At 42.1% G+C, this 27,735-nt stretch overlaps 1 protein-coding gene across 2 annotated transcripts; it reads right to left on the bottom strand.

The window, feature by feature from the left end:
* Nucleotides 1-156: 156 nt before the first annotated feature.
* On the bottom strand, nucleotides 157-24,761 carry LOC131109593 (formin-2). Of its 2 annotated transcripts, XM_078788874.1 has the most exons (20): nucleotides 23,112-24,756; nucleotides 21,404-21,648; nucleotides 19,971-20,149; nucleotides 15,466-15,613; nucleotides 15,201-15,259; nucleotides 12,536-13,016; nucleotides 12,091-12,445; nucleotides 11,697-11,841; nucleotides 11,488-11,575; nucleotides 11,342-11,403; nucleotides 10,290-10,381; nucleotides 10,079-10,208; nucleotides 9,098-9,244; nucleotides 7,907-7,966; nucleotides 5,515-5,635; nucleotides 5,320-5,412; nucleotides 3,585-3,636; nucleotides 3,349-3,498; nucleotides 3,183-3,264; nucleotides 157-2,133 (listed from the first exon to the last, which is right to left on the bottom strand). In XM_078788874.1, exons 1-20 carry the CDS (start codon nucleotides 24,518-24,520, stop codon nucleotides 2,107-2,109), a joined length of 4,125 nt encoding a protein of 1,374 aa, XP_078645000.1. In that variant the 5' UTR covers nucleotides 24,521-24,756; the 3' UTR covers nucleotides 157-2,106. The 2 variants fall into 2 exon arrangements, with proteins under 2 accessions (XP_078645000.1, XP_057917740.2); XM_058061757.2 differs by having other exon boundaries at nucleotides 12,091-13,016; nucleotides 23,112-24,761.
* Between the last annotated feature and the right edge of the window lie 2,974 nt (nucleotides 24,762-27,735).

Genomic DNA, 27,735 nt, shown 5'->3' with positions numbered 1-27,735 from the left:
TACCCCAACCTTCCATAAGTGGGTCAAAAATGACCCGCATGCATTTTCTATGGAATCCAATAGGAACCTTTGATTCCCCGCCTTGATATGAAAGTTTAATGTTAGTGCGGCCCGCGCAAGTTTGATATGGATGCTGTATGGTATCATGTACCCAGAAAAAATTATTACATTTGATTAATGTTCATGTTAAAGGTTAAATAACTGTTAATAGTTATCCTCCCTATCCGTGTGGAAGTGGTAAGTTTTTGGCTATTTAAGTTTAAAGGAAATAACTTGAAGGCTACCGTTTAGCTCGCTAGCTCTCTAGTTTGCGAGTTAGCATGTGTCTCAAGACCCTGCAGTTGCGCAATATGTTGTAAATAAAAAGAGTATAAATGTGACTATAGTCGTGTTTTGTCATGTCTACAGGGCTCTAATAATGCTTTGTTCATTTTAATCTGAAAAAAATAATTTGTCTACCCACCAACTATATGTGGTTTCTTAATTTTTTATTATTTGCCGTTTTATTATTATTATTATATTTATTTATTTATTACTGATTGATTGATTTTCTTTATTCTTGATTTGTTTATTTATTTTTCATCTTATTTTGTGTAGAAAAATAAAAAGTAAGATATTTGAGAACAGTGGAATGTTTTATCAGAGCTTTTATTGTAGAAAATCGGAACCAAAGCAAAGTTTTTTTATTTTTTTTGTTTTTAATAAATGCCGGGTTTTTGTTTTTTTTTTGAAAACCTGATGCGGCCCAGTCTCACCCAGACCCTAGCTCCAGTGGCCCCCAAGTAAATTGAGTTTGAGACCCCTGATGTAAGTATTATCTTCATATGATATTGTGTGTGTGTCCTTCATGACTGTTAGTATTATCAACAAATTAGCCTACTTTATAGCTGGCTGACACTAGCTGGCTAACGTTGCTATATGTATTGTTGGACATACTTTATCAATAGCTAACACTAGCACAGTTTTTGTAAAATATTATATGCAGTATAGGTATTACACCTGTCAGAGATACTGAGATCCACCTTTTGCTGATCTTGTTGTGGTGTCCTTGTCTGGACACTAGGGGGCAATATGTACGGGCACTACAGTAGGACACAACACACAGGGCGCGATGTCGCCTCCACACACGCCGCCATCTTGTGTAGCACAACTTGGCAGCAGTCTCGGCGTATGTAGGTAGTTTGCAGACGCACAGTAGGGCATTTTTAATGCATTGTCGCGTCCAGAATTTCAGAAACCATTAGTGAAAACTGCATTTTGTTGCCCTGTACCAGTGACATGAGCAATAACAATAAAGTTGAATCTAATCTAATCTGAAAAACATTGAAAGTCGCAAAAAGGAACAAGGTTGTGCTACACAAGATGGCGGATTCACGGCGACAAAAACGTACGGCTCATGAGTTTTCTACGTAATGTAGTTCTGTGGGTCAGTGTGATTCTGGAACGTGATCGCTACCAAATGAATCCCACACTTTGGATTGGGATTTTGGCTGATGGACCTCTGCTACTCCATCCTGAGTAACCTTGCCAACTGGCCCAAGGTTAGCTAGCATCTCTGGAGACCACAATGGAAAGGGCACCAACCTCCTTGTCTACAACTGTCGTCTTGCCAATCAGTGGCTTTGAGTCCCGCCCCCTCAGGAGCTCTGCCAATCAACCATCAACCTTATGGAACGTTTCTGGAGAAAGGCCACACGATCCTTGGAATGTGCATCATTCCAATCAAGCACACAATTTTCTCTTGGTGAATGAGGCCCGGTGTCATCTTTAATACATTTTAGTATTTCACATTTCTTCCAAATATTCAAGCAGAACTTGATTTGTACCGTTTTGAGAGTTCTCCATCAGAGGTCCTCCATGAGAACTTATTCACGTTTGAATGGTTCCTCCAACAAGTGCTCTTCGTCGTGTATTTGCATGGTTGAGTGATGCTTTTTGACAAGTATAATTTAACACACAAGCTAACCATATCGGATCTTCATGGTCCCATGAAGATCATGAGCCAGCAGAGAGGAACACATGAGTGGATGGAGCAGTCTTTGTCCTATCAGGTTCATCACTGAACCATCTCTGGAACAGACCAGGAACCCCAACACTCTTCCAAGGTCATATCTTCATGCCAAGCTTGGCTTTCTGTGGGAGAAATGAAAGGAAGAGGTCATTTCTCCAACCATTGTCGGTAGGGTTGCCAGATAGGGTTGCCGACACCCGGCAACCCCATCCATTGTGTGAAACAAATGTTGTATCGATATAGCAGATGCGTTTCCAAGTGTCGCCATGGCAACCAAAACCAGATAGATGCTAACCGCTGTATTGATCTATTAATTGGAAAATCCCAAGGTGCTTCGATTTCTCCACTTGGGGCAGGATCTCATTCCCAACCCAGAGATGGTGCTCCACCCATTGGCCAGGATCTCATTCCCAACCCAGAGATGGTGTTCCACCCATGGGCCAGGATCTCATTCCCAACCCGGAGATGGTGTTCCACCCTTGGGCCAGGATCTCATTCCCAACCCGGAGATGGTGTTCCACCCATGGGCCAGGATCTCATTCCCAACCCGGAGATGGCGCTCCACCCATGGGCCAGGATCTCATTCCCAACCCATAGATGGTGCTCCACCCATGGGCCAGGATCTCATTCCCAACCCAGAGATGGTGCTCCACCCATGGGCCAGGATCTCAATCCCAACCCAGAGATGGTGCTCCACCCATGGGCCAGGATCTCATTCCCAACCCAGAGATGGTGCTCCACCCTTTTCCCAGGTGAGAACCATGGACTCGGACTCGGAGGTGCTGATCCTCATTCCCGCCGCTTCACAGTTGAACTGACCAAGTGACCTCGGGGGTCTCGTTCGCCAGCGAGGATAGGATGGAATGTGAGACACACGGCCAGATTGTTGCGCCGTCTGCAGTGATGCAGACTCTGCTCGGAGCTGAGTCGAAAGTCAAAACTCTCAATTTACCGTTCAATCTATACGTCCCTACCCTCACCCAGCGACCGACTGGCCTGGGAATGCCTCAGGATAAGCTAGCTGTGGAAAGGGAAGTCTGGTCTCTGCTTAGGCTGCTGCCCCCGAGAATCCCCCTCCAAGAATGGGAAAATGGATGGATCCTTACGGTACGAGATGAATAAACTTGTATTTATGTATTGTATTGGAATTTGGGATGAAACCATAACTCACAATTCCAGTGGCGTGTTTGGGTTTGACGCTGTAGGAAGCCTTCTCTTTGGCTTGGCGGAAACACTCCTCCGCTACTTTCAACCTGCACAATCCAGCGTGTTGGTGTAACATTATTTACCGTCTGGCAACCTGACTACTCACAACGTGTCATGTTTAGACAGGTTACCTCTCCTTAAGAATAGCTTTGTTCTCCTTCTTCCATTGGTCCTTGAAGTCAGAAGAAAACTCATACCAGATAGAGAAAAGAGTGTTTGGCGAAACTTCCTTCTCTCCGCTCTTTGCCTTGACTGAATAGAACACGGTGAGCTCCAGGAACCTGTCAAACAGCACACTCGGCTGTCATGGCTGCCATATTGTTCAAGTATTCATGAGGACTTTAAGGACGAGAATATTTCTACTTACAGTTTATGTGTGCTGCTCAGGTGGCTTTCCAATGTTTCCAGCTCATGTTTAGCTTTGGAAGAAGAAGAATAACAGACTTACTTACGGTGTGAAGTTCCTTTACCAAGATATCAACTCCGTCTTCATTATTAGATCTTTTTTTCAAATTGATAAATTTCTGCTACTCAAGATCAGTCGGAAGAAAACCGATAACATGTTATTTAGATCAGGGGTCTCAAACACGTGGCCCGTGGGGCAAATGTGGTTCGCAGGACACTAGTTTGTGGCCCCCGCCTTGATATGAAAGTTTAATGTTAGTGCGGCCCGCGCAAGTTTGATATGGATGCTGTATGGTATCATGTACCCAGAAAAAAATATTACATTTGATTAATGTTCATGTTAAAGGTTAAATAACTGTTAATAGTTATGCTCCCTATCCGTGTGGAAGTGGTAAGTTTTTGGCTATTTAAGTTTAAAGGAAATAACTTGAAGGCTACCGTTTAGGTCGCTAGCTCTCTAGTTTGCGAGTTAGCATGTGTCTCAAGACCCTGCAGTTGCGCAATATGTTGTAAATAAAAAGAGTATAAATGTGACTATAGTCGTGTTTTGTCATGTCTACAGGGCTCTAATAATGCTTTGTTCATTTTAATCTGAAAAAAATAATTTGTCTACCCACCAACTATATGTGGTTTCTTAAGTTTTTATTATTATTATTATATTTATTTATTTATTACTGATTGATTGATTTTCTTTATTCTTGATGTGATTATTTATTTTTCATCCTATTTTGTGTAGAAAAATAAAATCAAGATAATAAAAAAGATATTTGAGAACAGTGAAATGTTGTATCAGAGCTTTTCTTATAGAAAATTGGAATCAAAGCGAAGTTTTTAATTTTTTTTTTGTTTTTAATAAATGCGTTTTTTTGGAAAACCTGATGCGGCCCAGTCTCACCCAGACCCGAGCTCCAGTGGCCCCCAAGTAAATTGAGTTTGAGACCCCTGATTTCGATGTAAGTGTAGTTTTTGTGCGCCCGGAGCTAAGAAGGTACCAATCGTACCTGTTAATGTCCTCATCAAATATCCCGACATCACCACTACCACGGGAAGCAGAGTAAAGAGGGCCTTGCTGGGTCTGCTGTGGCCCAGCAAGGTGCACTGTATCAGGGCACATGTTCCAAGCAGCTGGTGTGACGCCCTGGAGGTCTCTGGCAAAGGTTTTGCACTTTTCAAATGCCTTAGAACTTTTACTGAAACTTCATTTTACAAAGATGACAACTTCAGTTGTCATTTTCTTTCTTTCTTTCTCATTTTATTACAAGCTTTAAAAATGTCAATGTTAATATTTCAGCTTAATGCTACAAAAGTGGCTTCATAATATTGTGTTATTCTTGTAAAATGATGTCTATTTCATGTAAAATTATGACTTTTTGTTATTAGATTACAAATTTATTCTTGTAAAAATGTTGCTGTTTTTTAATTTTCTTGTTAAATTAAATTTTTCGAATGTGCCATTGGCCAAAAAAAAAACAAAAACAAAAAAAACCTAACTGTTGGCTGTACTTTCAACAGCCCTGTTTTATTATGTCTACTATATTGGGTAATAGGCGTGTAAAGGTGATTATAGGGGTGTTATTTCATGCCTAGAGAGCTCTAATAGCGCTAAAAATCCAATTTAGAAAACCGGAAACAGGTTTTCTATGCTCTAACTGCGTAAAATATTCCATTTATTAAAAAGGGATTCTACTTTTGAATACCTTGTGAAAGAAAATCCTCCATCTTGACCTTGAAAGGCTGTAGGTTATCTTCAGACGAAGCTTTGCACACCCGTTCCACCTCTGAGGTACATGCTGAGATGATAACGATATCATAAAATGTTTGCATTGCAAGTACGTTACGTGCTGTCACATATGAATGTACTGCAAGTGTTACTAAATGTAACCAATGGTTACCTCTCAGGTCTTTTCTCAGTCGAGTCAAGTCTTTCTGAAAGTCCTCAAACTTCATCTGTGAAGTCTGGAACAAATCATGAGGCTCAGGGAGAGGATAAACACAGGTCTCTTTTCCAGCATCCTGCACAGACAAAATAATAATAATTAAATCATGCACATACATATTTTAATACTCATTCTATCAATAAAAGTCATACATTATGACCCCTAACCCTCTCTAACCTTAACCACTAACCCCCACTAACCTCTAACCTTAATCCTAACCCTTGCTTGCCCTAGAATCTAACCCCTCTAACCCTAACCCTTTTTAACCTTAACCCCTAACCCCCTCTAACCCTAATCCTAACCCTTTAACCCTAGAATCTAATCCCCTCTAACCCTCCGTAACCCTAACCATCTAACACTAACCTTAACCCCTAACCCCCTCTAACCCTAATCCTAACCCTTTAACCCTAGAATCTAATCCCCTCTAACCTCAGCCTATACCCCTCTAACCCTCCCTAACCCTCTCTAACCTTAACCTCTAACCCCTTCTAACCTTAATCCTCACACTTGATAACCCTGTAACCCTAACACTCTAACCTTAATACTAACCCTTGCTAACCCTCTAACCCCCTCTAACCTTAACCCCTAACCCCCTCTAACCCTAATCCTAACCCTTTCTACACCTAACCACTAACCCCCTCTAACCCTAATCCTAACCCTCTAACCCTAGAATCTAATCCCCTCTAACCTCAACCCATACCCCTCTAACCCTCGGTAACCCTAACCATCTAACCCTAACCCTCTAACCTTAATCCTCACACTTGCTAACCCACTAACCCAAACCTTTTCTAACCTTAACCCCTAACCCCCTCTAACCCTAATCCTAACACTCTAACCCTAGAATCTAATCCCCTCTAACCCTCCGTAACCCTAACCATCTAACACTAACCTTAACCCCTAACCCCCTCTAACCCTAATCCTAACCCTTTGACCCTAGAATCTAATCCCCTCTAACCTCAACCTATACCCCTCTAACCCTCCATAACCCTAACCCTCTCTAACCTTAACCTCTAACCCCTTCTAACCTTAATCCTCACACTTGATAACCCTCTAACCCTAACACTCTAACCTTAATACTAACCCTTGCTAACCCTCTAACCCCCTCTAACCTTAACCCCTAACCCCCTCTAACCCTAATCCTAACCCTTTCTACACCTAACCACTAACCCCCTCTGACCCTAATCCTAACCCTCTAACCCTAGAATCTAATCCCCTCTAACCTCAACCCATACCCCTCTAACCCTCGGTAACCCTAACCATCTAACCCTAACCCTCTAACCTTAATCCTCACACTTGCTAACCCACTAACCCAAACCTTTTCTAACCTTAACCCCTAACCCCCTCTAACCCTAATCCTAACACTCTAACCCTAGAATCTAATCCCCTCTAACCCTCCGTAACCCTAACCATCTAACACTAACCTTAACCCCTAACCCCCTCTAACCCTAATCCTAACCCTTTAACCCTAGAATCTAATCCCCTCTAACCTCAACCTATACCCCTCTAATCCTCCATAACCCTAACCCTCTCTAACCTTAACCTCTAACCCCTTCTAACCTTAATCCTCACACTTGATAACCCTCTAACCCTAACACTCTAACCTTAATACTAACCCTTGCTAACCCTCTAACCCCCTCTAACCTTAACCCCTAACCCCCTCTAACCCTAATCCTAACCCTTTCTACACCTAACCACTAACCCCCTCTAACCCTAATCCTAACCCTCTAACCCTAGAATCTAATCCCCTCTAACCCCAACCCATACCCCTCTAACCCTCTGTAACCCTAACCCTCTCTAACCTTAACCCCTAACCCCCTCTAACCTTAATCCTCACACTTGCTAACCCTCTAACCTTAATACTAACCCTTGCTAACCCTCTAACCCACAAACCCTAACCCTGTAACCCTAACCCCCTCTAACCTTAACCCCTAACCCCCTCTAACCCTAATCCTAACCCTTTCTATACCTAACCACTAACCCCCTCTAACCCTAGAATCTAATCCCCTCTAACCCCAACCCATACCCCTCTAACCCTAACCCTCTAACCTTAACCCTTAACCCCTAACCCTAATCTTCTCTACGCCTAACCCCCTCTAACCTTCCCTAACCCTCTAACCCTAGAATCTAACCCCCTCTAATCCTCTCCAACCCTAACCCTCTTACCCTAACCCCCTCTAACCCTAATCCCCTATAACCCCCTAATCCTCTCTAACCCCCTCTAATCCTAATCTCTAACCCTAACCCTAATCATTGAAAATAAAAGCAGTCTCAGAGCTGGAGAGTGTTAGAGTGATCTTCACCACGTGGTGATGCTGTCCATGATGGAACATCTAAAGAACATACTCACCTCGTCAAAGTTCCTCAGGTAGTACGTAACTATGTAAGACAGAAGGCTTTTCATGCTGTCCTGGATGGGGACACAAAAGCACAAGAAATGGATTTTATAATTGTTACCCATTCTCATGTTGTACTCATGGAAAGTGATGTTTGATGATGATGATGATAATGATGGAAGCGACATGTGGTTTTCATCCTGGTCGCGGAACACTGGACTGGACCAGCTCTACGACCTTGTAGTTTGATCAACCCATCTACATGGGCTTTGTAGACTTAAAAAGGACATCCAGGTGTCCTTCGGGTGGTGCCCTGGGAGGATGCTCCGGGAGTAACCTCACAATTTACTGCCACATACTGGCAGTATGCCATTTTTGAGTGACGTGACGTCACAGCGGAAAAAAAAAACGTTGGCTGAACACTGAGCAGCAGGATGGACCAAACGGTGGTGTCAAGCAAGATATATTGCGAGTTTGTTTGCTTCTTGTTTTCAAATTAAAAGCAATGATTTATCACAGTTTTTTTTTGTATGACAAAAGTAAGGGGGTGTTTTATTTTGTGAAAATAACCGGAAGTGTGTTGCTCACTTCGGCTACCTTAAATTTTGCCAAATTCGTCCAAAGGAAATTGTAAACGGTTGGTAATCGTGTAGCCGGTCTGGACTGACACTGGCTGAAATTGAACTCTGCGTTGTGTTCTTTTGGTAAATAGACGAGGTGGGAGGCTGCAATTTCTTTGCCAACCACAAGAGGGCGTTTATTTTCTGTGCACAACAAACAAAATGTACAGCAGCTTCAGCACACTTGCACAAGCTTCCTGCAGAAAAGAAAAGTACATTCATTCATTCATTTTCTACCGCTTTTCCTCACGAGGGTAGCGGGGGTGCTGGAGCCTATCCCAGCTGTCTTCGGGCGAGAGGCGGGGTACACCCTGGACTGGTGGCCAGCCAATCACAGGGCACATATAGACAAACAACCATTCACACTCACATTCATACCTACGGACAATTTGGAGTGGCCAATTTACCTAGCATGTTTTTGGAATGTGGGAGGAAACCGGAGTACCCGGAGAAAACCCACACATGCACGGGGAGAACATGCAAACTCCACACAGAGGTGGCCGAGGGTGGAATTGAACCCTGGTCTTCCTAGCTGTGAGGTCTGCATGACTAGAGCAACAAAGGACTGTATTTGTGTTTACTCACGCTGCTTTTGACATCTTTGAGTTTGGGTAGAATGTCAAGGCTGAAACCATCAGCTTGGCCTCTTGTGCGATTCCCTCCATTCATGAAATTTCCAAAAGCCAGGACCAGACCTAGGATCTGTTTCACCTTGTCGCTGTCCTGCAACACCTTGACAAGAGTCATAGCATTTGGTCAAGGGACAGAAAACTCTGACATTGCAATGTTGAGACAATTGATTTGAAAAATCCTACATCATAGTCGTTTTCCCCAAAAGTAATCGAATTACAGTCATCTACCGATATATTGAGGTTGGAATATATCCTGTTTTTTTCAAATAATAATTAATGAATAAATGATGGCTGCTTTGTGGCTTATTTGTCCTTCTTCCCCACTACATTCTATCCAAGCTAAAGTAAAAAAAGTGGACCGGCTGTTGTATGTGTAAACAGAAGAGGAGGTGAAACCGGGTGATGTACTGTTTCTTTAAGGAATGAAAATCAGACAGGTGCATGGACAGGATGGTATAGTACACATGTCTGATGCCGCTCGTGTAGCTCCAAGGAATGCTCTGGTTGTTTTTGTGTATGTTCAGATACTTGGAAAAACTATTGGGAACAAAGAGTCAAGTCCCAAGTGATTCAGGTCAAAGTCCGAGTCGACTTGTCGATCTTTGATGATACTGTTAAGCCTCGACTGGAGTGTCCATGTCACGTGACATGAGTCTACTCTCAACAGTGCGATAACCGCCGGCATGTTTACATGAGTATCGCTAAAAATAACCTTGTATTGGGTTCTTGTATTTTCCGCTATCACTGTATTTGGAATCCTTTTAGTTGAATCCGGTTCTTTGTGGTCTTGTAAACATGGTAGTGCCTTTCACCTGATCATCTGATAGCAGGCTTCCGTGTACCACACACACTTTCATGGTAATGTCAGTACTTTAGCGGAATGGTGTGTATTGTACTGTGTAGGTACGTGGTTCATAGAAAGAAAGCCACTCACCTGACATACTCTCAGCAGTGTATCCAATTTCTTCATGATGGATGACATGCACTCACAAAAGCTCGACTGGAAGAGGATACAAAAGACTCGGCCGGAAAAGTTGGCGATCAAGGAGAGCTGGTAAAGAAACCTGTAACATCAAATACACAAATTGCCATACTACACGTACACAAGTCATCTCTAGGACTGAAGTACAACGGTATCGTCTCACTGTTCAGGTTTATCCAGAGGTTTAGCATTCTCTTTGTCTTTTGTGGATTTCATGTGCTTCTCAATCTTGTCCAGCTCCTCTGGCAGGGCCCTCTATGGGGTAGAAATATAGTCCCAATATAATGCTTAGATTACAGTGGAACCTTGGTTAGTGTCATTAAATCCTTCAAGAAGGTCAACATTTTGAGAAAGAAGATGGAATTCAAGAAATGACAGACGGGGTGTCCGTGTGGTGTCCGGCTGCCATATCAACAATCACATCTTCAGTGAAAGTAGAAGTAACCTTTAATGTTTGTGTATACCTGTCATTCCTTTATTTAGAATACTTTTATGCATTTAAAACCATTAAAAAGTGTTTTTGGCGTTAACCGTTATGTTAACTGTTTTTATGTTAACATTTTCGAGCGTCACGGCGGTTGAGTGGTTAGCGCGCAGACCTCACATCTAGGAGACCAGGGTTCAATTCCACCCTCGGCCATCTCTGTGTGGAGTTTGCATGTTCTCCCCGTACATGCTAGGTTAATTGGCGACTCCAAATTGTCCATATGAATGTGAGTGTGAATGGTTGTTTGTCTATATGTGCCCTGTGATTGGCTGGCGACCAGTCTAGGGTGTACCCCGCCTTACGCCCGAAGACAGCTGGGATAGGCTCCAGCACCCCCGCGACCCTCGTGAGGAAAAGCGGTAGAAAATGAATGAATGAATGAATGATTTTCGAGCGTCAACCGCTGATTATACGTAGAAGCTAAGCTAATGGAAGCTAGCTCAAAGCTAAAGATTATGCTACATTAAGAACAAAGCTGGACTCAAGCAATGTATTAATATCACGGCAAGCAAAATCGGACAATGTATGTAAACAGAGGCAGAATTTTGGCGTAAATTTCGGACCAAGGATCCACTGTACGGAACATTTCTTAAGTTGGCAACAATAACAGAGACGATTTATTATTTAAAAAACATCATCAGTTTCATTTTCTTTTTGTGGAGACAATGACTTAGATGAATTAACAATATTAAAGGGACCAATCTAACACTTTTGTGTGTTTAACTTACATTTTCATAGAGTGCCTGGAGGGTCTCCAGGTCAACTATTGTGTTGTCCAAATTCAAGATGGCTGCAAGGAAATGAGTGATAAGATAAGATCAGAAGAAGATTAGCGTGCTCCCCAAAGAGAAGAAACCAAATATGTCACAGCTACCGTGTTGGATATCTTTCATATCGAGATGTAGTGAGGACATCAGGATTCCTACAGCCTGAGATCGTTTGTTGTTGAGGAGCTTCACAACCTACAAAAAAAAAAAAAATAGTGCATTAGAGGTTAGATGGGAAGATCCGTTACTGATGAAATTGAGGTTATTCTGTAGGGTGGGATGGACAAGCAACGACAGACGTTATGCAATGAAGGACCTGTTTGGCCTTGGACTTGGTGATTGTGTCGGAAAGTGGCTGCTTCTTCTCCTTGACGGCCGTTTTGGAAAACAACTCCACAAACTCCTCAAAGTCCACATCGGGTTCTTCTATGGTCTCCCACACAGACGCGCTGGATATTTCCCTAAAAAATGCAAGACCGGTGAAGAACTGATCGGCGTGTCACGATACGTTCAGCGTTCAAGAGCAGACAATCCGCGCACAATATTGGGTTGACAAGAAGGTCGACATGAGATTTGAACCAATAACTGAAGTTATTAGGCAACATGGAACAAACATGATAACACCTAATATATTATGAAAACCAATATGTTTATAGTTATCACGTGGCTAAATATGATGGTGTCAAACATGTCGGAATTGTAACATGTACTTTTTAGTGTGGAGCTGTATTCTGGTCCAGTACAGTGGCTTCATCGGTCTGGGAGGCTCCACCACTGCTTTCTTCGGGGGTTTCTCTTGAGTCAGGCCCAGAGTATACAGCTCCAACGGCAGAGGAGGAGGCAAGGAACCCCAGACTCCTGGAAGCGGTGGAGGAACACAGATTGCTCCTGGAGGAGGAGGGGGTGGAGGAGGCCCACAACCAGGGGGTGGAGGTGGAGGCGGAGGTGCACCGATCCCTCCAGGGAGGGGAGGAGGTGGAGGCGGGGGTGGAGCAACATCACCAGGAAGAGGAGGGGGTGGAGGTGGAGGTGCACCGATCCCTCCAGGAGGAGGAGGGGGTGGGGGTGGAGCAACACCACCAGGAAGAGGAGGTGGTGGGGGTGGTACATGACCACCAGGCAAAAGAGGAAGAGATGGTGGAGGAGGAGGAGGAGGTGGGGGTGGAGCAACAGCACCAGGAGGAAGAGGAGGAGGAGGGGGCGGGGCTGGGATGGGTACTGCTGTTTGCCCTGCCAAAAGGGGCGGTGTCCCACTTGGTGGACATTCGGGTTGTTGCTGACATGAACATTGTCTAAATGGAACCTGTAGGCCAGTTCCTCCACCCGGTTCACTGGAAGGCACTTTGAACTTAAAGCTTTCGCCCATCGGTGACGTTTGCACTGATTTGGCCTCAAGCCAGCCCGGAACCTGAGCTGATTCGGTCTGAAGGTGAGCGTCACACACAGCCCTAAGGAGACCACCCTCTCCTCCACATTCCTTGTCTTCACTAGCAGGTTTTCCATCTGTGTCCAGCAGAGGAGGCTGCCGCTCCAGCTCGGCAATCTTGGTCCTGAGGTCTTCAATGGTTTTCTCCAGTTGTTGGATGACACTGACATGTTTTTCCTTCAGTTTTACTGTTTTTAGGAAAACCTCATCCTGCCAATAAAGGAAAACATCATCAATAGTAATCAAATAGACGGTGAAGACATTGAAAGGGTGAAGGAAAATACATTTCTGGGGATCACAATAGATGAAAATATGAGCTGGAAACCTCATATTACAAATATACAACATAAGGTGGCCAGAAATATTTCAATATTGAACAAAGCAAAATTTGTTCTCAATCAGAAATCACTCCACACTCTTTATTGCTCTCTGGTTCTACCATATCTTACTTATTGTGTGGAAATATGGGCTAATAACTATAAAAGCAATCTTCACTCGCTAAATGTACTGCAAAAAAGGTCAGTAAGGATAATTCATAATGCCGCCTATACAGAACATACTAACTCCTTATTTCTAAAATCACAAATACTTCAACTTGCTGATATAGTTCATCTTCAAACAGCTAAAATAATGCATAGGGCTAAAAATAAGCAATTAGCTAAAAATGTCATCCAATACTTCTCTACAAGAGAGGAGAAATATGATCTCAGGGAAGAAGTACATTTGAAACACTTCTATGCTAGGACTACGTTAAAAAGCCATAGCATTTCAGTATGTGGAATCAAACTATGGAATGGATTGAGTAAGGACCTCAAACAATGCACAACGATGAGCCAATTCAAGAAACAATACAAGCAGTTGATGTTTGCTAAATACAAGGATGAAGAGTCTTGAACCAGTCATGATGTGCTATATATATCACTATATTGACACTTACTATGGTACCCATTATGGCATTGGATGCTCATATCACCTCCTACTTCGGTATGTGACAAAAATAAAATAATAAAAAAAAAACTTATATATTATACTTATATAAATATATTATGAAAGCAGGAAGTGAACAAATGTACCAGTTACTGATTGTAAAAGTACCAGATGGAGGAGTAGGATTTAATAAGCTTTGCTTCTTCCTACTCCTTTTGGACATGTGGAACTGTGAACTGATTATGGGATGCACTCAATTGTAATCTGATGCAATTCAAATGTTCAAAAGAAATAAAACCATTACCATTACCAAATACAATACAGTAATACAGTAATAGTACTATGATGACACCAAGGACAGTAATGGTCTGATTCCCATACCACTGTCACCAGCCTCAACATCACCAATAACAGGCCGATAAAGTTTTAGTACCACCACCTGCCGTCTCTCGAGAAGAATGTGAAACCTGACCCTGTCGTATATTTCGCCACAAATGTGTCCAGTGTTCGACATTCTAATAAACAATAACAAGGAACAAATAGTTGAATTGTCCCAAAGAAATATCACAACATTACTACTCTCAGGAGAAGCAGAGTACAGAGCTGGCAAAGCAAGGTGTCCTGTGTTCAGGCACACGCTCAGAGCAGCCATGATAATAGTGATATGTAATAACAAATAAACCCAACATGACTGGTTCAAGACTCTTCATCCTTGTATTTAGCAAACATCAACTGCTTGTATTGTTCATTGGATTCGCTCATAGTTGTGTATTAAATTCCTGACACAATCCCGTCCATAGTTTGAAATGCTTTGGCTTTTTAACGTTGTCATCGCATAGAAGTGTTTCAAATTTAGTTCTTGTGATCATATTTCTCCTCTCTTGTAGAGAAGTATAGGTAATTGGTTATTGTTTGCTTTATGTATTATTTTAGCTGTTTAACTAAACCAGCAAGTTGAAGTATTTGTGATTTTAGAAATAAGGAGTTAGTATGTTCTCTGTAGGCGGCATTATGAATTATCCTTACTGACCTTTTTTGGTAATTTAGCCAGTGAAGACTGCTTTTATAGTTATTACCCCATATTTCCACACGTCCTGAAAGAAATTTTGGATGGCTCTGCACACTCAGTTTGTTCTCACTGACGTCAACGTGTCAGGACTTCCTTAAACGGGCTGCAGATTGCCTGCGCTCAGTAAAGTCAGACCAACATAACCGGAAGTCCTCAGAAGCCCTTGAGAGTGTGACCAATCACAGTGGAGTGGGCGTACCCAGAGAAGGTCCGGGGGTGGAGTAAATTAAACAGACCGTTAGGGTCGGAAGTAGGAAGTCCATGGAAACACTGCAGACAGAGGTGCAGAATCTGGAAGCTGTAGAAAGCTTTCCGTGTGGGTTACTGTGTGTAGCTGCTCTATAGGAGTCCACAACTCAATAGAAAGCTCTGATGATTCACCCATCCGTGTAACTCACCTGGCAATGCTGGCTCTCGTTTTGTTGGTGCCTCAAACCCGAGTGTCCTGTGTGATATTCTGAAGAGATGGACACATTTTTATTTTGTATTTCTTACAATGAAGTTGAAACCAACCTTGTTACAATACAGCATCATACACATCAATGGCAACGTCACTCTCTCCTCTAGTGATGGGTTGAGGTCTTGCCAATTGTCATTATTTTGTTTCAGTCAAATTGCACTAAATACATCAAAAGTGCATCCGGGGTACGGAGCTCTTCTCACCTGGATTGGCGGATCGGATTCCTGCCTGCTCTCCACTCGGCCTGGCTGGCGAGCATGGATCTTTGAAGTTACCTGGTAGCTTCCCCTCAAGATGGTCAAGAGAAATGGGTGGCTGGTTAACAGCCGCCCATTTATAGAGCTGGTCATGCTGAGGGAAGACATTTATGACGGTTTAGTCATTTAACAGTAAACTCTTACTGTGTGTTGTACATGTTGTTCCTTGACATGGCTCCACATGCGAAGAAGCCATGTGTGTTTTCATACATTGGTGTAGGAAAATGTTTTCCCCCTTCCTGATTTCAATGACAACACAACTGAACACAAAATGCAGTTTTTATATGAAACGTTTTATGACAAAGGAAACAAATGTAAAAAAGTGATTGACTTCCTTGTTAAAAAGTAACTTAACAAAGATTAATTAAGATCTATCAGTCTGCAAAAGGTTCAAAAGCCATTTCTAAATCTTTGGAACTCCAGCCAACCACAGTGAGAGCCATTATCCACAAATTGTAAAATGGCCGGTCAACCAAAATGACCCCAAGAGCACAGCCACGGCTCAACCCAGAGGTCACAAAAGACCCCACAACAACATCCAAAGAAATGCAGGCCTCCCTTGCCTCACTTAAGGTTCATGACTCCACCATAATGAAGACACTGCACAATAATGGCCTGCATGGCAGAGTTCCAAGACCAAAAGCCATCCGTCCATCCATTTTCTCTTCCGCTTATCCTCAGGAGGGTCGCAAGAACATTAAGGCTTGTCTCAATTTTGCCAGAAAACATCTTGATGATCCCTGAGATGTTTGGAAAATATACTCTGATGGGACAGAAGTTGAACTTTTTGGAAGGTGTGTGTCCCATTACATCAGCCGTAAATGTAACGCTGCATTCCAGTCAAATATGTTGGCGGATTCTGCTGTCTAGCAAAAAATCCCGAAGGAGAATATCCGGCTGTCTGCTGGTGACCTCAAGCTGAAACCAACTTGGGTTCTCGCAAGAGAGTCCACCTCTGAGTGGCTGAAGAAAAACCAAATGAAGAATTAGAAGTGGCCTCGTCAAAGTCCTGACCTGAACCCTATTGAGATGCTGTGGCATGACCTTAAAAAGGCTTCATGCTGGAAAAGCCTCCAATGTGGCTGAATGACAACAACTGAGTGGGCCAAAACTCCTCCACAGCTGTAAGAGATTCATTGCAAGTTATGACAAACACTTGATTGCAGTTGTTGCTGCTAGCTTTAGGGGGAAATCACTTTTTTTCTACAAAGTTTCATTTAAATACTGAATTTTGTGTTGGGTTGTGTTGTCATTGGCTAATATTGAAATTATTGTGATGATCTGAAACATTTAAGTGTGACAGACATCCGATATCCAATGATAGCGGGTCGATAATAAAAATAAATCCAATGGGACTGCCTGTCCAATCCCTGATACCGGTACTCTGATACACGGAGTCGATTTCAGCACGTCTATCTCGATAGACCCCTTGCTCAAAGCAACAGTGTTTGCTACTGTGCTAAAAATAGCAAGGAGAAAGAGCTATGTGGCAGTGAAAGGGGTGTTGCAGCTGAAGGCAAAACCTGTCATGCTCAGGTTTCCGATGGTGGCACAGAACTGGGAAGTTTAACACGACCAACCTCATCACGAATATGAAGTCTAACAGAGCTCTAACAGAAAAGAACAAGTGTCTGTCTGTGGTGAATAATGTCATAAAGTATGTATGGCTTGTGTTTTCTGATATCGGATCAATGTAGGCAGTATAGGTTGATATTCAAGGCTGCAATCGGTGTGGGTTGTGGCTTGAATGACGCCATGGCACTGGGCTACAGCGTGTTTGCACACAAAGGGCCAACAGGGTGATGAAACTAAGACTGGACTTCTGAAATTGGGAAATACCGATTTGTAACGTAGCGGGACTCAACCAACGATATATGTTACACCAGAAATTGGGAGAGGTTCCGGCAATGCCAGGAAGCTGAGACAATAGCCACGTTTACATGAGGAGTTTTTCTCTTTCCGAAAGCAATGGTATACATGGAAAGGAATATTCCAATCGCGTGTCTACATGCACCGCTATAATCAACCAGAATAGTAAATAGGGCATGCCCTGTAAAGCATAAACACCAACATCACGTGATACCGACTTCCTTGAGTTTTTCTTCCACTTGTTGGAATAACTCCGTATTGCCAGTTTTTCCTTCGTCCAGTCTTGAAATTTAGTTTGAATCAAAATCAAACTTTCCGCAGCAGTCCAGTGCCGATTGCTCGCCTCCATTTTTTTAAATCAAAGAATGTCTCCAGTTGCGTGTTACGTCATATCTCAGCATTCGCTGAAAGAACGCACCCGGGAACAGGAAAAGATAAAGTTCAATCTTGCTAATATTTTATAATTAAGCTCGGCACATGTTTTATATAGATATATATTTTCTTTTTTAATAAAACTGGACTTGTGAATGGCGTATAGAAGGGTTTAGATTATGTTCCACAGATGGCGCTAATGCACACGAAAGCTGCTTGCCAACCGCCAACAAACAACAGAAGAAGAAAAACACAACGAAGAAGAACGCACCCTGACAACTTTCCGATTACAAGATACAGTGAAGAAAATAAGTATTTGAACACCCTGCTATTTTGCTATTTCTCCCACTTAGAAATCATGGAGGGGTCTGAAATTTTCATCGTAGGTGCATGTCCACTGTGAGAGAGATAAACTAAAAAGAAAAATCCAGAAATCACAATGCATGATTTTTTAACAATTTATTTGTGTGATACAGCTGCTAATAAGTATTTGAACACCTGAGAAAATGAATGTTAATATTTGGTACAGTAGCCTTTGTTTGCTATTACAGAGGTCAAACGTTTCCTGTAGTTTTTCACCAGGTTTGCACACACTGCAGGAGGGATCTTGGCCCACTCCTCCACACAGATCTTCTCTAGATCAGTCAGGTTTCTGGGCTGTCGCTGAGAAACACGGAGTTTGAGCTCCCTCCAAAGATTTTCGATTGGGTTCAGGTCTGGAGACTGGCTGGGCCATGCTAGAACCTTGATATGCTTCTTACGGAGCCACTCCTTGGTTTTCCTGGCTGTGTGCTTCGGGTCGTTGTCGTGTTGGAAGACCCAGCCACGACCCATCTGCAATGCTCTGACAGAGGGAAGGAGGTTGTTCCCCAAAATCTCACAATACACGGCCCCAGTCATCCTCTCTTTAATGCAGTGCACTCGTCCTGTCCCATGTGCAGAAAAACACCCCCAAAGCATGATGCTACCACCCCCATGCTTCACAGTAGGGATGGTGTTCTTCGGATTGTACTCTTCATTCTTCTTCCTCCAAACACGCTTATTGGAATTATGACCAAAAAGTTCTATTTTGGTCTCATCTGACCATAAAACTTTCTCCCATGACTCCTCTGTATCATCCAAATGGTCATATGCAAACTTAAGACGGGCCTTGACATGTGCTGGTTTAAGCAGGGGAACCTTTCGTGCCATGCATGATTTCACATCATGACGTCTTAGTGTATTACCTACAGTAACCTTGGAAACGGTGGTCCCAGCTCTTTTCAGGTCATTGACCAAGTCCTGTCGTGTAGTTCTGGGCTGATTCCTCACCTTTCTTAGAATCATTGAGACCCCACGAGGTGATATCTTGCATGGGGCTCCACTCCGATTGAGATTGACCGTCATGTTTAGCTTCTTCCATTTTCTAATGATAGCTCCAACAGTGGACCTTTTTTCACCAAGCTGCTTGGTAATTGCTCCGTAGCCCTTTCCAGCCTTGTGGAGGTGTACAATTTTGTCTCTGGTGTCTTTGGACAGCTCTTTGGTCTTCGCCATGTTACAAGTTAAAGTCTTACTGATTGTATGGGGTGGACAGGTGTCTTTATGCAGCTAACGACCTCAAACAGGTGCATCTGATTCAGGATGATACATGGAGCGCAGGTGGACTTCTAATGGGCAGACTAACAGGTCTTTCAGGGTCAGAATTCTAGATGATACACAGGTGTTCAAATACTTATTTGCAGCTGTATCACACAAATAAATTGTTAAAAAATCATGCATTGTGATTTCTGGATTTTTCTTTTTAGTTTATCTCTCTCACAGTGGACATGCACCTACGATGAAAATTTCAGACCCCTCCATGATTTCTAAGTGGGAGAAATAGCAAAATAGCAGGGTGTTCAAATACTTATTTTCTTCACTGTACCTCAATCGGATTGGGGAAAGGAATATTCCACCCCAGTGAATCCGATTATATATTCATTCGGATTGGCACTTTTCTTTCGGGATGAGGTGTATACAAAGGTTACATTCTTTCCCTTTGAGCAAATAACCCGAATGGAATTGAAATATTTGGGTCCATGTAAACGTGGCTATTGAGACGATTAGACAACACTAAAAAGGAATCCTGAGGCGTTGGAGTGGAATGAGGTGTTGTGTTCCTGACCGTTTTTTAGCACTTTTGTTTGATATTTTCAACCATGAGCAGGAATGAAAATGGGCTTACATACATCAAACTTGGCCGGTGCGGTACAGGTGATGTGCGCAGTGCTGCCCCCCAGCTGCTGTCTGAAGCAATCGGTAAAAGGCAGGAGAAGACCCATGGCCAAGATTCTGGAGCAGAACCGCTCAGCTTCCTCTGGCTCCTCCTGCTGGTGTTGAAGGAATAGCTTCTCCAGGAGGGTTCTACCTGCGCATCCAGAAACCAGAGGAAATATGTAATAGAAATATGTAATATGCTTTACAATTAATCACACATTTGGAACACCTGACCTTGATTTGGAATATGTTGTATTAAGCCTTTCCTTCAAACATGGCAACAAACTAGGAGTCAAATATTTCATCCTGATTAATCACATTTTATCCATACTTAACACAGAATTAATCACATTTAATCACAGATAGAAATACATTTATCTATAATCTGGGACTAATAACTCAACAATAACTAAATAATATTTTATGTTAAGGGATATCAACAGTCAGGAAGCATAGTTTTATAACTATTTTCTATATTATGAGCATATTAGCATTAGCATATTAGCTCACAAACAGGTTCAGCAAATACAAAATGTGAGCAAGTGAGACCTTTCATTCTAACACAAACATATTTTTTGATTACAGTGTCAGCTCAAAGTAAGATTCGCTTATTATTACTACCGGTTTTAAATTAAAAAACATTTGTGAGTAGTAAAGCCTATTTAGGAACATTCAGAAATGATTTAATTTTAATTTTAATTTTAATTTTAATTTTAATTTTAATTTTAATTTTAATTTTAATTTTAATTTTAATTTTAATTTTAATTTTAATCATTTGCCACAATGCAGCTTTCCTTCATTAAATGTATAAAGGAACAACAGTCATTACTAATAATATAATATTATATTAATATTATATTATATATTATATTTCAGTAAATATTATTTGATTACAATACAGCAACTATTTGTTAGAACTCCCCACCCATTTTTGAATGTTCAATGTGAGCCGCGATTTGTCCTACTTTGTTTGACAGTCCCTGAACGCACTGTTCCCTGTTCTACCGTTGTCCCATGCAGAGATGGATTTTCCATTTATTATTATTATTCCACATATTTTTCCACTTTTTCTTTTTTTTTTGTGGTACACAACCTCTCTGAAAAACATTTCCAAGTCCAAGCGGGATGGTGGCCAATCTTTAGAGTTCATACTCAGGGGTCTCCAACCAGTAGCTCCAGACCACTTATCAAGGGTTTATTCATTTATTATCAACTCCTATACCCACTAAATTATAGCTCAGGGTTGGAGCTTGCGAGTGTGACCAATCACAGCGGAGTGGGCGTGCTTGCAGAAGGGCCTTCGATGGAATAAATGAAAACAGGAAATCCATGGCAATACAACTGGAATAGGTGTAGATTCTGGAAGATCTATAAAGCTTTCAGTGCGAGTTAATCAAACACTTACCTGTGAAGACATCCTGAAAAGTGCAAGGAGAAACCTGTCCGCAGGAAGATCTCCTTGTAGCACAGAGGGGCTGACTTCCTCCACCTGTGTAGCTGAATTCTTCTAAATCCACAGAGCGTCCACCATTTTCATCCTTGCACATCATTCTCCTCTCGAGCTCTTCTGTCCAGTCAGCCGAGCGACTCAGACGCCTGGTAATGCTTTGGGAACGCTGCCTGGGCACCTGGTGGCTCCCCCCCATCACCCTGAGAATGAAAGCTATTAATGCACAGTATGGAACCAGAATGCAACTATTCATTGCAACTAACGACCAAAACTACTAGAGTAGAAAGCAAACACAACTGGTAAAATATTGCTTTTTGTGATGTAACAAAATAATTTAAATACATTTTTCACAAAATGTCACCTGTAACCTGGAAAATAAACTGTAAAGAGTAAATGCCTGTTATCTCCTGTTCTGATAACTTCTGCTTGAGCTTGCTTCGTAAACAGAGAAGCAGAGCTTAAGGAGGGCAAAGAGTGTATATCTGGCCTACAGCCACGGCCATATAAGGAAGCTCGCTCCTCTGTGACATCACAAAGAAACAGTTTTGCAACGCCCTCTGAAACTGAGAATTTTGAGCCATCCCAAACTTCTTTCAGGGCTTACTTCCAAATGCGCAAACCTCATTATCTGAAACTTTGGCATGATTTAACACCAGAATGCAACATTCTAACTACATTTATTGGTCAGAAAAGTAACCTTAAATCCCTTCCATTTAACCAATTAGCTAAAAATGTCATCCAATACTTTTCTACAAGAGAGGAGAAATATGATCTCAGGGAAGAAGTACATTTGAAACACTTCTATGCTAGGACTACGTTAAAAAGCCATAGCATTTCAGTATGTAGAATCAAACTATGGAATGGATTGAGTAAGGACCTCAAACAATGCACAACGATGAGCCAATTCAAGAAACAATACAAGCAGTTGATGTTTGCTAAATACAAGGATGAAGAGTCTTGAACCAGTCATGATGTGCTATATATATCACTATATTGATACTTACTATGGTACCCATTATGTCATTGGATGCTCATATCACCTCGTACTTCGGTATGTGACAAAAATAAAATAATTAAAAAAAACTTAAAATATATTATGAAAGCAGGAAGTGAACAAATGTACCAGTTACTGATTGTAAAAGTACCAGATGGAGGAGTAGGTTTTAATAAGCTCTGCTTCTTCCTACTCCTTTTGGACATGTGGAACTGTGAACTGATTATGGGATGCACTCAATTGTAATCTGATGCATGTTCAAATGAAATTAAACCATTACCATTCAATTTATCGTTTATATGTATTTATAATTACTGTTTTATATTAACATATTTGAGAGTCAAGCACTGATGACATAATTGGCTCCTGACACGGCTGACGTCAAGATACGGTGCTGTATTGTACGCAAACTGGAAAATGTACATAAACCGAGGCAAACTTTTCAACTTTACCTGCAAAGCGGACTCTAACCGAGGTTCCACTGCAGTAACTTTATGACACTCTTGTGTGGTCGGATTCTCACAAATATATAGCAAAGTGTAAATAGAATTTAGGAATTTAGAAATTATAAAGAGGAAAGTGAATACTAATAAATGAATGGTGGTGGAAGCGTATTCATATTTCTATCAAAGCTACCATATGCAGTTTATGATGCTGAACCACAGTTACCTTTGGAAGTGGTGATGGGCTCGTCGTGGAGACATGGGGCTGAGGGAGGGGGACAGAGCTGGTGAGTGTCCTGGGGAGCTGAGCTGTCTGGTGGTGGTTTTAATGTAGGAGGGAAAAATGGGGGGGTAAGGTTTCACCACAGGGTTGGGAGAGGAGTGGTTGGACCTGAGAGTGTGTTTGGCCAAAACGGGGCTCCCTTGGGACGGTGTAAAGGAAACACTGCTCCTCCTGCTCTGTTTGTTGGGGGTGGGAGCGTGGTGGCTCAAGGACTCGGTACTTGCAACCATGCCACTGTCATTCTCACCTTCTCCACTTGGTGTCCCTGATATCATGGTCTCCATGCCAGGGCCGCTTGCATTGTGGTTGTCTGCAAGATGACGAAGAGGAGGAGGCCCCCAATGCTCCTCGTTCTCATCACCTCCCTGCTCCTGCTGCCATGCTGTGCTTTGACTCGTGCTGTCCAGCGTGGGACCGGGGAAGCCGTTAGCGCTAGTCGCCATGGTAACTGGGTGAAGTGTAGCTATGGTGATGGCTGTGGGAGGGGACTGCTGCAGACAGGCGTGCTGCTCTTTTGTCGTTCCACTGACAGAAGACTTTTTCTCCTTTCCATGCCCATTCATCTCTTGATGTTCCTCCATCTCCCCGTGTTCCTTTCTTTTGGGTACGTCTGTGAGCGGAGAAGAAATGTGTAATCCCGCGCCTTGCTCACTTCCATCCTCTAGCAAAAACAGCGCATCTGATCCCAGCTCTAATTCCAGTGGTTCAGTGGGGGTTGGTTGTCCCTGAACGGACTTGCTCTCCGCTTCTCCTGCGCTACTCAAATGGCTTTCACATTGCATGTTTGCCTCAGCAACTAAGTCCAGAACTCCATGATGGTGTTGGAGCCTGATGGCCAGCTGAATGTCTGCTAGCAAATCCTCCTGCTCCGCTGCCGAGTGGAAGCTGTAAATGTCGGTGTCAGAACTCGAACTCGCCGCCTTCTGCTCGCCATTCCGCGTGGGAGAGGCTGCAACCGATGCCTGGCGAGGTTTCTGCTCTCCGGCATCAACGTCTGACTGTCCCACCTCGTCTGCTGACAGATCAGGTGTTTTGTTGCTGGTCGGGTCGTCACATCGAGACGTGAGCACATCCTCGCTTGAGCCCCCCTTCCCTTTCAGATGAGCCTTTCTTTTCCGGATGGAGAAAACAGACGACTTGGACTCGTGTTTGTTTTTCTTTTTGCCAGGTCCTGAACCTTGCATTCTCCCTCCCGCATCTGTGACTTTACCTCCATTTTTGTTGTGGTGTTTCTTTCCACTCCGCTTTGTCACGTCCCCTCCTCCATCACCCGGTCCGTCTTCCAACGAAGGGTAGCTTCCATTACCAGACGCCGCCGGAGCTCTCCTTTGCTTAGCTTCCTGGTTGCCCATATTGATGCAAAATGCCAAACGGTCTCAGGTCATGTCTGTGAGCGTGTCCAACGCCCCGTGGACGAACAGAACCTTTTAGGCTTCCCTACCAGAGCTGCTTGGTTTCCATAGTCCGTATTGTGTGAGGATTCCTGCAGATCAACACTGGTGTCTGGTGATGACGCTTCGTGTGGTTCTGATGTTGACGCTGATTCAGGCCCCCGCCTTCCCTTTTTTTTCCGCCCCTCTGTGATGTCCCCTCCCCCTCCTCTCCATCTGCTTAAAAGCATGACGCAAGCGCTGCATCCAGCTCAGTCCACATGCGGATGAGGATGAAGAAATCAAGCATGCCCAAGGAACGGAAGAAAAGATAAAGATCATTCCTGAGGCGGGGGGGTGTCAAAAGGCTCATTTTGTACCACCGAGGTAGTTCCTCACTACATTTCCCATCATTCCCAGTTTGCTGCTTATGTACAAATCATGGAAGAAATTATTAGCCGGTCATTGTTTCTTCACTTTAATGCTTAATACAAGCAAAGGTACATTTGGTATAAGAGTTTCATTTAAGAGACGATATCGAGCAACTTAATTTTTTCCAAAATCGAATAACTATAACTTTGTACTTCTCCCAATTTAACTTGTATGAGCTATTTTTGTTGTCATGGCTATATTTGACCAAACTACTGTACCTTTAGTTGTACCCGGCATTAAAATCAACTAGAAACTGTAATGTAACTCATAACTCATAAAATTATTCTTTTGAAAAGGATAAGCACGAGAAAATGAATGAATGTTATAATGTCTATTCCTAACAATTTCTACAAAACATTTCTGGAGGCGAAGGCCAGCAAAAAATGACATTTATGTCGACATTTATGTCGCCTTTTGTCTTGTCGGGGCCTCTGGGATGCCTCCTTACATCTATGAACTGGACTATTATGCTAGACTCTGTTGGGCACGTTACTTTAAAAAAAAAGTAATTAGTCATAGTTACTAGTTACTTCTAAAAAAAAAAGTAACTGAGTTACTCCACTACAAAGGTAACTATTTACCAGTAAAAGTAACTATTGCCTGCAAAGTATTTTTTCCGGGACATAATGTACATTTTACCTTTGACGAGGTAGTGTCTGTACTTCCTCTTAGCAAACGCTGTTTGGACTTGCTCTAAACACCCGCCCACCCAAGTTTTCTGATTGGCCGAAAACGCAATCTTACTAAACCTTAGCCAATCCTCGTTGCTTATATGCTCTAAACTCCCGCCCACTCAAATTCCCTGATTGGATGAAAACGCAATCTTACTAAACCTTATCAATCCTCGTTGCTTACATATTCTAAACACCCGCCCACTCAAGTTCTCCGATTGGCTGACGACGCAATTTTCTTAAAAAATGAGCCAATCCTCAATTGCTTATGTGGTTATTGCGACTTTGTATATACTTCGAGTATTTTGTGTCATATATTGTCCACTCCATTACGGCCTGGTCACCTTTTTTGCTCCCCCTTTTCAAGGTTTATTTTTCACCCCCAAATGGGTTTTGGGTTTTTCCTTACCCAGATGGGGGTCCAGATCAGGGGATGTCGTCCATTGTCGTCCGTTGTTGCCACCTTGTAAAGCCCTTTGAGACTCTTGGCTCTTTTGTGATTGAGAGCTATATAAATAAACTTGACTCGACTTGGATAGTCATAACATCGTCACTATCAAAAAGAAGAAGCAGTAAAACCTTCATGTACTACAGTACATACATGAGAATTGACATCCATTTTTGCTCAATTTGAATTTGAAAGAATTTAAAAGAGAAAAGAGAACGATGTGTTTACGTCTCATATAATGATGGTGGATGATGGGAAAAAGTGCAGTGTTCCTTTAAGAGCAAATGTTGTTTATTAACTATACAATGGGATATTTAAAATATAAATATTAAAGGCTGGTATTCATAAACAGCAGGTCAAATGTGAAAAAAAGCAATCAGGTTGATTTTAATAAATTACTTTGAATTTTGAAATGTGGTGAAAACGCAAACCAGACAGATTAAGGGAAATTACTTTACCCGGGTAAAACAAGGTAATACAAGTTCTTGTAAATGTTGGTAGAAATCGTGCTATGGAATGTTATATATCTGATTTATTATTATTATTATTATTATTATTATTATTATTATTATTATTATTATTATTATTATTATTATTATTATTATTATTATTATTATTATTATTATTATTATTATTATTATTATTATTATTATTATTATTATTGGTAAACATCCACGTTTCAGAAAATCTGTAATGTTCCATAACAACCATTTGGGGGCAGCACATGATTTTAAAAAAAGCAGTTATTCGCTCGTCAGATAATATGAAGTCTATTTACAAAGAACAGTGCTTTTATGCAGTACATTTATGGGTAATATTAATTTTATTTCAACATGCATACAATTTAGAGTGAAATACATACAATTCAATTAATGGAACACATTTCTCCAGCATCCAAAACGAGTAAATTACAGTTATTTTCAAATTGTGCAACAATATCTATTTAAAAAAAAAAAGTGGTTAAGACATAGACATGGCTGCGATTTGAATTGAGGGGATTTAATACATGAATTCACATTATTATGTAAGCTGTACACTGATTACTTTACATTGTATCATTGTTTTTCAGAACAGAGACATTTTAAAGGAAATATAAGTAGTTAATGTGAGGAATATTGGCGGAGCAGCACATATGTTGATGCTATTGTACATTACAGCCATTACTGTAAAACTATTTGTGTTGGCCTTTAAATGAAGCCTTAAATAAAGCATTGGCACCGCCGCTTCCTGACAGCATTCAGTACACAATATAGTAATATATATATGTAATATAAAGTAATGTACCAATGGCAACGTAGTGGTGAATGTTTTAATAAGGTAGTACAACTTCCAGTACAAGGCTGTACTGTGTCCAAGCTGCGTCACCCAAGCACATGTATGGGCAATGGGCCACAGCGGCAGTACAACAGGCAAGTCTGCTAGCTTCTGCAGGGCTTTGAAATAGGTCATGTTCACATCACAGATGTCTGCATAATTTTTCTGACTCCTCTGCTGCTGAAGTGGTTCAAGACAGCGGCCCATGGCTGTGGAGGAGAGTGCTGCATGCAGGGGAGGGGGGGGGGGGGGGGGGCACCTCGACATCACGTATTAGCATCAGCACACACTTTTGGTCTCAAATGATTTTTGCTATCTTATTGATGAAATTC

This window comes from Doryrhamphus excisus, linkage group LG2 (genome assembly GCF_037039965.1).
Source record: "Doryrhamphus excisus strain RoL-2023G ecotype Guam linkage group LG2, RoL_Dexc_Guam_v1.1, whole genome shotgun sequence".
Lineage (NCBI taxonomy): Eukaryota > Metazoa > Chordata > Actinopteri > Syngnathiformes > Syngnathidae > Doryrhamphus > Doryrhamphus excisus.
This window is presented reverse-complemented; position numbering and strand designations above follow the sequence as displayed.

Bases quoted from the DNA above. Each gene is read 5' to 3' on its own strand.
- LOC131109593 (XM_058061757.2), bottom strand. From the start codon at position 24,520: ATGGGCAACCAGGAAGCTAAGCAAAGGAGAGCTCCGGCGGCGTCTGGT. The intron at 15,614-19,970 runs GTATGTAAGCCC...GTCTTCCCTCAG, and splicing joins CCGCACCGGCCAAGTTTGAT to CATGACCAGCTCTATAAATG. The intron at 13,017-15,200 runs GTGAGTTACACG...CTTTATTGGCAG, and splicing joins ACGAGAGCCAGCATTGCCAG to GATGAGGTTTTCCTAAAAAC.